The sequence below is a fragment of the Oryx dammah genome, unplaced genomic scaffold (assembly GCF_014754425.2).
Source record: "Oryx dammah isolate SB20612 unplaced genomic scaffold, SCBI_Odam_1.1 HiC_scaffold_5, whole genome shotgun sequence".
Taxonomy (NCBI): Eukaryota; Metazoa; Chordata; class Mammalia; order Artiodactyla; family Bovidae; genus Oryx; species Oryx dammah.
Window position 1 is genome coordinate 95,550,855 of NW_024070189.1, and position 10,260 is coordinate 95,561,114.

At 41.8% G+C, this 10,260-nt stretch overlaps 1 protein-coding gene across 1 annotated transcript; it reads left to right on the forward strand.

The window, feature by feature from the left end:
• Positions 1-3,715: 3,715 nt before the first annotated feature.
• Positions 3,716-4,669, forward strand: LOC120864017 (olfactory receptor 7D2). The gene has a single exon (XM_040240788.1). The coding sequence runs from the start codon at positions 3,731-3,733 to the stop codon at positions 4,667-4,669; it is 939 nt and encodes a 312-aa protein (XP_040096722.1). The 5' UTR covers positions 3,716-3,730.
• Positions 4,670-10,260: the final 5,591 nt, after the last annotated feature.

The following is a 10,260-nucleotide window of genomic DNA, read 5'->3' on the forward strand; positions in this document are numbered from 1 at the left end:
TAAAGAATCCCAATGCCGGAGACACAGGAGACCTGCATTCAATCCCTGGGTGGGGAAGATCCCCTGGAGAAGGGAATGGTAACCCACTCCGGTATTCTTGCCTGGGAAATCCCATGGGCAGAGAAGTCTGGTAGGTTACTGCCCAAGGGGTCACAAAGAGTCGGACATGACTGAGCGACTAAACAGCAGCAGCAGCATACACTCTTTGGTTTAACAAACATGCATCAAACCCCCTTTCTGTGCCAGGTGTGCCTATATGTCACTGCAATTATGAACAGTCACCCTTTTCCTCTTATCTTTTGTAATGATTATTTGCAAATCCAAGAAAGCTGATGACACTGATTCGTTCAAATTCTATTTAAATTGACCTTCTTTGGTGTCTCAAGTAGGCAATCATATCGGCAACTGATAGTGACCAATTTTGTTTTGATTTCCTAATATTATATTTGTTTACTTTTTTATGGTGTTTCTTCTGAATTAATAGAAACAATGTTAAATAGTTATAACAGTTGGCACAATTTCCCCTTCCTGCATTTTATTGGTTGGTTTTGTTTTTTTTTTAAGTTTTAATGATGACTCTCAAACTTCCGTGGTGGCTCAAACAGTAAAGAATCTGCCTGCAATACAGGAGACCCAGTTTCGATTCCTGGGTCAGGAAGATCCTCTGGAGAAGGGACGGCAACCCACTCCAGTAATCCTGCCTGGAGAATTCCAAGGATAGAGGAGCTTGGTGGGCTATGGTCCATGGGTTCTCAAACAGTTAGACATGACTGAGTGACTAACATTTTCACTTTCTTTCACACTCAGTTAACATAGTTGTACTTTATCATCTGTGGGCAGTACTCTTCTGTTCTTAGGTGACTGACGTTTTGCTCTGTTCCCTCCCCATCAATGACCTAAATTTTGTTAAATGAAACTTGGTTTGAAACTTATCATTATTTTATGCATTGATCTATTGACATAAATACGTTATCTGACTTACTAATATTAAATATTTTTTGCACTCATCAGATGGATATTAATTCATAATGGGCCATGTTGGATTTTTTCAGATTAATTTTAATGTATTTATTTTAATTGGAGGATAATTACTTTACAATATTGTGGTAGTTTTTTTTTTTTTTTTTTTTTTTAAACTATCCAATGGCTCTTTTTTTTAATATAAATTTATTTATTTTAATTGGAGGTTAATTACTTTACAATATTGTATTGGTTTTGCCATACATCAACATGAATCCGCCACAGGTATACACGTGTTCCCCATCCTGAACCCGCCTCCCTCCTCCCTCCCAGTACCATCCCTCTGGGTCGTCTCATAACTTCATACTACTCCTTTTTTACCTTGGTGCATCTACAGTCAATGTGAGGTTAACTTGTAGATTTCTCATTTCTGTTACATATAATGATATTTGTTTTCAATCTTCTTTCAGTTTTCCATATTCTTTGATAACACAGCACTGGGGATACAAAGGTGAGTAACGTGTTATCTGAACTTGTGTGATTTATGATTCAGTAAGAGGAACAGCTCAATTAATTCCATAAGCAAATGCAAAAACATAACTATGATTTGTTCAATGGAGAAAAACAGAAAGGGTTTTAAAGCCATGGACTAGTGAACTGCAGTTGGTGAGCAGGGAGGATTCATCTGAGAGATGAGGACAGGAGTCACCACAGGATGACTAAAGCAGGAAGGAGGATCTCATCAGACAAGGCAGGCCTTCCACAGGCATGGCTGGGGGGAGAATTCTAGCATTTTTAGGACTCCTAAAGGCAAACGTGTTGGGGCTTTGAGAGTGAAAGGCTGGCATGATGCTAAATAAGACTGGGAGGTTGGGAGGAGCAACGTGTACAGGAAAACCTGGAAAGAGTGTTAAAAGAAAGAAAAACTACAGACCTTCTCCCTTCTGGAGACTGCAAAACCGTCTCCCTTCTTGACATTGAGGAGAAGATCCTGGGATGAAAGCACCTTCCAGAGCAGATGTGTTTGCTTCTGCTTGGGACCTAGGGTACTGTTCATCGGGGACCATTTTAGACTAAGTTCCTCAGGCTGAGGTTTCTAGGAGAGTGTGACTGTGGGCTCCAAAATCTGTGAGTGGTGACCCCAGCTGCAGTGTTCTTTGAAAAGTGAAAGTGTTAGTGCTCAGTTGTGTCTGTCTGTTTGCAACCCCTTGGACTGTAGCCTAACAGGCTCCTCTGTCCATGGAATTCTCCAGGCAAGAATACTGGAGTGGGTTGCCATTCCATTCCCTTCTCTAGGGGATCTTCCCCACTGAGATTGAACCCTAGTCTCCTGCATTGCAGGTAGATTCTTTACCATCTGAGCTACGAGAGAGTCTAACTGTTTTCTGACAGTATCTCACAAAGGGTTTTCTTCTTGTCTTTCTGCCCTGTACTAGTGGGCATAATGTGAAGGGGATACTTTTTAACTTTTGATTTTAACCTCATTTCAGATTTAGAGAAAAGTTAAAAGAACAAATAGTTCCTATGTATATCTTCTATTGGATCTCCCCAGTTTTAACACTTTACCATCTTTACTTTTTTTTAATCCACTTTTCCTTCTTCTGTTTGTAAGTGTATGTGTGTGCCTGTGTCTCTTGGTGAAATTTTTCAGAAGCACTTAAGAGAAAATAGAACTGTACATATGGGATCTCTTTATCTCTAAGTCTTCAAAATTTGCTAGAAACAAGGGCATTGCCTCACACAGCCATAGCCCAATTATCAAAATAATGAAATTAACATTTATATACTATTATTAAATTTACAGAGCTCACGTCTCTGTCGACAGTTGTCCTAATAATTTCATCTGCAGCAAAAGAACATCTACAATTACATTCAGCTGACATGTCTCTTTAATCTCCTTTAATCCAGAACAATTGCTAGAATTTATTTGAATTCGTTGGCATCTACATTTTTGAAAGGGGAAGGTCAGACATGGTGTAAAATGTCCTTCAACTTGAGTTTGTCTGATGTTCCCTAGTCTTTGTATTTTTTATTTCTGGTTGTGCTGGGTCTTTGTTGCTATGTGCAGGCTTTTCTGTTATGGTGAGCTGGGGCTACTCTCTAGTTGCCGTGCATGGGCTTCTCCTTGCAGTGGCTTCTCTTGTTGCAGAGCACTGGCTCTAGGATACCCAGGTTTCAGTAGTTGCAGCTCCTGTGCTCTAGAGCACAGGCTCAGTAGTTGTGGTGCTGGAGCTTAGTTGCTCTGCAGCATGTCGGATCTTCCCAGACCAGGAATCAAACCCATGTCTCCTGTGTTGGCAGGCGGATTCTTTACCACTGAGCCACAGGGAAGCCCCTAGTCTTTAGACTGAAGTCTTGCACTTTTGGCAGGATCCCAAACGTGCAGGATTTCAATCCCACAGAAGCAACATTATTTCCATCGTGTTGATTTGTCCCCATTGTGAAGATCCATAACTGTCTGACAGGGTTGTTATAAAACAGATCCTTCAGATAAGTGGTCAGGAATGCCAGATTCCATTTTATAAGATTCTATTTTCATTTTGTTGTCATAAAATGGATACTTAATACAAGAAATTAGAATAAGATATAAGATAAAAACAGGATTTTACTTTTGAGTGAACAAAGCTCCAATGCTTAGACAAAATGGCACACTTCATAAACATTAAAACTTGAGTGAAAGGCATGGTCAATATTTCTAATATGTGGAGGATGCCAGTTTGTTGCTAATTCCTGCTGCTCTTGTCTCTTCCTTCATAGATATATCAGCTACATGGAAGCAGGAAACAGAACAGGAGTTTCAGAGTTTATCCTCCTTGGGTTCTCTGAGGACCCAGAACTGCAGCCCCTCATATTTGGGCTGTTCCTGTCCATGTACTTGGTCACTGTGCTTGGCAACCTACTCATCATCTTGGCCATCATTTTCGACTCCCACCTCCACACCCCCATGTACTTCTTCCTCTCAAACCTGTCCTTGGTTGACATCTGTTTCAGTACCAGCATAGTCCCCAAGATGCTACTGAGCATCCACACAGAGAACAAAGCCATCTCCTACATGGACTGCCTCACTCAGGTGTATTTTTCCATGCTTTTTCCTATCCTGGACACTCTGCTCCTGACTGCCATGGCCTATGACCGGTTTGTGGCCATCTGTCACCCCCTGCACTACACAGTCATCATGAACCCACACCTCTGTGGTTGGCTGGTTTTTATTACCTGGCTCATTGGTGTCCTGACATCCCTCCTTCACATTTGTCTGATGAAGCACCTGACCTTCTGTAGAGATCTTGAAATTCCACATTTCTTCTGTGAACTGACACATATTCTTGAATTGGCCTGCTCTGATACCTTCCTGAACTGGACTTTGATATATTTTATGACTGGTGTGCTGGGTGTATTCCCCCTCATTGGGATTCTTTTCTCCTACTCACAAATTGCTTTATCCATAAGGAAGATGTCCTCATCTGGGGGAAAGCAAAAAGCATTTTCCACCTGTGGGTCTCACCTCTCAGTTGTTTCTTTATTTTATGGGACAGGTGTGGGGGTCCATTTCACTTCTGCAGTGACTCACTCCCCCCAGAAAGTCTCAGTGGCCTCCGTGATGTACAGCGTGGTGACCCCCATGTTGAACCCCTTCATCTACAGCCTGAGGAACAAGGATGTGAAGGGAACCCTCAGAAGGCTCCTCAACAGAACAACCTCTTGTTTGTGATAATTCCAATGGCTTCAAGACTAAGAGGTTCTGTGGGTTGTTTTTGCTCAGTCGTTTAGTCCTATCCGACTCTGCGACCTCATGAACTGCAGCACACCACACTTCTCTGTCCTCCACTATCTCCCAGAGTTTGCTCAAACTCATGTTCATTGAGTCGGTGATGACATTCTTACTCTTGGAACTTCCCTGGTGGACCAGTGGTTAAGAATCCACCTTGCAATGCAGGGGACATGGGTTTAACTCCTGGCCCATGGGGCAACTAAGCCCATGCATCATAACTACTTTCAAGCCCAGATGCCCTAGAGCCTGTGCTCCAAAACAAAAGAAGCCTGAGCACTGCAACTAGAGAGTAGCCTCCGCTTGCTGCAACTAGAGAAAAGCTCACATGCAGCAAAAAAGACCCAGCACAGCCAGCAAAAAAAGAAAGAATTACTCTTGCATGTCCCAAATCATCTTGTTTTTTTTCACCCAATCCTGTAAGATTTGTGATTTTTTTCCCCTCTCCTAGTTTTTATTTATTTATTTATTTATTTATTTATGACTGTGTCTCGCGGCCTGCAGGATCTTAGTTCCCTGACCAGGGATTGAACCTGAGCCATGGCAGTGAAAGTGCTGAGTCCCAGCCACCAGACCACCAGGGAATTCCCTCTTCTAGGTTTTAACCCACATTCAAACAATCTCCCAGGAATTTCTGCCCCATCTGCTATCCAAAAAATTATGTCTTCGGTCTTCTTACTTCCACACTGGTGAGTTCAAAACTTCGATTTGAAATTTACTATAGCTTTGTTATCTCCAGTGTTGACATAGCATGTTTAAACTCCTGATTGTTCACTTTATTTCTATGTGTTGACTGTGGATTTGTGTTGTGTATATGTCTGTACCACCACCAGTGTTTTTTAAATTGGATAAAGTACGATTGAATACATATGAAAATATAATTGATGTTTGAGTGCTTATTTTATGGTAAGCCTATGCTAACTGCTCTCTGTTATCTCATGTAATCTTCCCAACAGGAATGAATCTATTCCAATTTTAAAGGTGAGACAGTTGAGATTCTAACAGCCAACAAAACACACACACACACACACACACATAAAATGGGATATACACAAACACCAAACAATTGTACCAACTAGATGACATTCAAGACACAGACACTGCAATACAACCGTTTCAATACTATGAAAGTGAAATGGAATCTCAACAAGAAAATAAAGTTGTGTGTGTGTATGTGTGTGTGTGTTGTTGTTCAGTTACTCAGTCATGTCCGACCCCTTGTGACCCCATGGACTGCAGCATGCCAGGCTTGCCTGTCCTTCACTGTCTCCCAGAATTTGCTCATTGACTCCATTGAGTCAATGACACCATCCAACTACCCCATTCTCTGTTGTCCCTTTCTCCTCCTGCCTTCAATCTTTCCCAGCATCAAGGTCTTTTCCAACGAATTGGCTCTTTGCATCTGGTGGCCAAAGTATTGAAGCTTCGGCCTTGGTCCTTCCAATGAATATCTATGGTATGTACGTTACACATTTTCTTTGTCCATTCACATGTTCATGGACAGTTGGGTTCCTTCCATCTTTTGGCTACTCTGAATAATGCTGCTATGAACATGGGTTTACCACCTACAGAAGTTTTAAAACTTTTTAAAAAACAGATCTACATTTATAACTTTTGTCAGCTATGAAATGACTAGGATTCTTGCACACGAAATAAACACGAACAGTTTCCCATCCATGAGAAACTCAATTTTTGTCAACTGAACAACAACTCTTCCTATGCTCTCAGCCTGTGATCACAGCAATTCCTCTTTAGTTGATGCATCAGGTGCCATCCACTGCTCCCCACTGTGGTCTCCCAGGAACCCCCAAAGGTAAAGCAGAGTGAGCAGGCAATCTCTTTCTGGAGTGTCCAGGAAGTGAAATGTCTAGTTGACAGAGGGAGAATACCATTCAGTTGCCCTGTGCTGGGAGTCAGACGGCATGATTTAAACTTGGCTTCACACCTTTCTACTTCATGACTGGTACAAATTACATAAAAATTCTTAGCTCCTTCTCTCTTCTATAAAATAATAATAAAGCAGAAAAATAGGATCATAATATCACTTATACATGGAATCTTTAAAAAAAATGAAGTTATTTTCAGAGCAGAGGTCCCAAAGGTTCATAACACAGTTGCTGTCCTTCTTGTCTTCATTCTAATTATCACCTTCACCATCTTTTTGGAACACTTAGAGGACACTTGAGAGGCACCCATTTGCTGCTCACAGCTGAGATGCCTATGGGAGCTCAAATAGGTGTGGAAGAAAAGCAAAACTCTGAGGGAGACTCCTGGGACCCCTGTCAAAACAAAGAACACAAACTGCAGTCCTCGGAGCAGAAATCTTGCATATTGTTACCCTAGCATCTGTCTGTCCCAGCTGTCCTGTTTGTATTGACGATGAGGAAATACCGCTCCCAGCAGTCCTTCCCATTCACCCCATGGACATCCAGACCCACACAAATCCAATGGACCTCTTTAAAGATGCATTGTGGACTTCCCTCATGGTCCAATGGTTAAGAATCCATCTGCCAATGCAGGGGACACGGGTTCAATACTTGATCTGGGAAGATTCCACATGTCAAGGGCAACTAAGGCCATGCACCACACTCCTGAGATCAAAAGCCGCAACTACTGAGCTCACATGCTGCAGCTACTGAAGCCTGTGTGTCATAGAGCCTGTGATCTACAATAAGAGAAGCCACTGAAATGAGAAGCCTGCACACTGCAACTAGAGAGTAGCCTCTGCTCGCTGCAACTAGAGAAAGTCCGCACACAGCAAAAAAAAAACAAAACAAAAAAAAACAAAACAGTACAGCCAAAAATAAAATAATAATTTAAAAGGTGCATTGTTTCCCATCATGAAAACCTGATATCAGACCTAGAAGAGAAAGGTTACTATGGGGTGACAGGTTGGCCAGTTGGCACTTCCATCTTTTTCTGTAAGTGGTTGGCATTTTCCTGTGGCCTAGGCATTTCACATTGTTCATAAGATTCTCTAGGCAAGAACACTGGAGTGGGTTGCCATTTCCTCCTCTGTGACTGAAGTTGAAGCTCCAATACTTTGTCCAGGTGATGTGACGAGCCGACTCATTGGAACAGACCCTGATGCAAAAAAGTAAAGGCAAAAGGAGAAGGCAGTAGAGCATGAGATGGTTGGACAGTGTCACTGACTCAATGGACATGAATTTGAGCAAACTCTGAGAGATAGTGGAGGACAGTAGAGCCTGGCGTGCTACAGTCCCTGGAGTCACAAAAGAGTTGGGCATGACTGAGCGATTAAACAACAACAAGGCATTTCATAATCTTGGAAAAATTTTTGTGCTCCCTTTGGGATGATCAGGTGAGAATTAAACTAACTGAAAATATATAAGACAGATAGACTGATCAGAATAAAAATATCCTAAAGAGTAATGATAATTGTTGCCATCACTCCCCCAGATGGTCTCCACGTCTCTCCATTGGTCTCCCTAATTCCAGTCTGGCCCAGCTACAGCCCAATCTCTACACAGCAGCCAGAGAAAATTTAGAAATCAAAAAAGGACATCACATCACATCATGTTTGCTACAAAGCATGGCAGTGTCTTCCCATCTCTCTAAGATTAAAACCCTAACTTCTCAAATGGGTCTATAAAGCTCTGAATGACCAGGGCCCTAACATTTGGCCACACTCATCTCACATATTTTCCATGCTGGCTTCTGAAACACTGGCCTGTGACAAAAACATCAAACCAGTTGCTGTCTCGGGGCTTTTGCATATGTGCTTTCCTCTCCCGAGAGTGCCGAGTATGCTTTTTCCCCCTTGCCTTTTGCCTGGCTCCAGGTCTTTTCTGAATATTTCCATCTTAGTTCCAAATGTCACCTCCTCTGAGAAGCCTCAGGCTCACTCTAGCCCATAGCCCTACTTAATTAATATTTGAAATCATATACATCATTATCTATTTACGTAATTACATCATTGTCTATATATATTATTTTCTCTTTACCTGTTTATTTATCCTTCGTCTTCTTGGATAACCTCAATGGATTGTACAAGGACAAGGAAATCCCATGGGGCTTACTCTGACTTGTTTATCACATCATCAAAAATGGAAGGTGCTCCAGGGAACTCCTCTCAGTGCCATGTGGCAGCCTGGATGGGAGGGCAGTTTGGAGGAGGATGGATACCTATATATGTATGGCTGAATCCCTTCACTGTCCACTTGAAAGTATCACCACATTGTTAATCAGCTATACTCCAATATAAAATTTAAAAAGGAAGGGGCTTTAAAAGGGTTTATAAGTAGAATGAACAGGGGGCATCAACTAGGCTGACTACAAAGCAGAACACAGAGCTCTGTGAAGGTCCTGACATCCCCATCACTCAGTTACCCCTGACTTCCAACTTAACTCTCCAGACACACAGTATCAAGTTGCCTCATGCCTGTTTGGGCCTGGGAATGGTCTAGGTCATTGTCCTGTTACTGTGGTGACTCTTGAAAGCTTGTCCTCCTGTTCACTGCTTTTTTTTTTTTTTTTTTTTTACTTTTTGGCTGCACCCAAATAGCTGTGAAAAGAAGAGAAGTGAAGCAAAGGAGAAAAGGAAAGATATTTCCCATTTGAATGCAGAGTTCCAAAGAATAAGGAGGTGAGATAAGAAAGCCTTCCTCGGTGATCAATGTAAAGAAATAAGAGGAAAACAACAGAATGGGAAAGAATAGAGATTTCTTCAAGAAAATTAGAGATACCAAGGGAACATTTCATGCAAAGATGGGCTCGATAAAGGACAGAAATGGTATGGACCTAAGAGAAGCAGAAGATATGAAAAAGAGGTGGCAAGAATACACAGAAAAACTGTACAAAAAAGATCTTCATGACCCGGATAATCACAATGATGTGATCACTCACCTAGAGCCAGACATCCTGGAATGTGAAGTCAAGTGGGCCTTAGAAAGCATCACTATGAACAAAGCTAGTGGAGGTGATGGAATTTCAGTTGAGTTACTTCAAATCCTGAAAGATGATGCTGTGAAAGTGCTGCACTCAATATGCCAGCAAATGTGGAAAACTCAGCAGTGGCCACAGGACTGGAAAAGGTCAGTTTTCATTTCAATCCCAAAAAAAGGCAATGCCAAAGAATGCTCAAACTACTGCACAATTGCATTCATCTCACACACCAGTAAAGTAATGCTCAAAATTCTCCAAGCCAGGCTTCAGCAAAACGTGAACCGTGAACTTCCAGATGTTCAAGCTGGTTTTAGAAAAGGCAGAGGAACCAGAGATCAAATTGCCAACATCTGCTGGGTCATGAAAAAAGCAAGAGAGTTCCAGAAAAACATCTATTTCTGCTTTATTGCCTATGCCAAAGCCTTTGACGGTATGGATCACAATAAACTGTGGAAAATTCTGAGAGATGGAAATACCAGACCACCTGACCTGCCTCTTGAGAAACTTATATGCAGGTCAGGAAGCAACAGTTAGAACTGGACATGGAACAACAGACTGGTTCCAAATAGGAAAAGGAGTGCGTCAAGGCTGTATATTATCACCTGCTTATTTAACTTATATGCAGAGTG

Excerpts from the sequence above, each read along its gene's own strand:
- LOC120864017 (XM_040240788.1), top strand. The coding sequence starts at position 3,731 with ATGGAAGCAGGAAACAGAACAGGAGTTTCAGAGTTTATCCTCCTTGGG.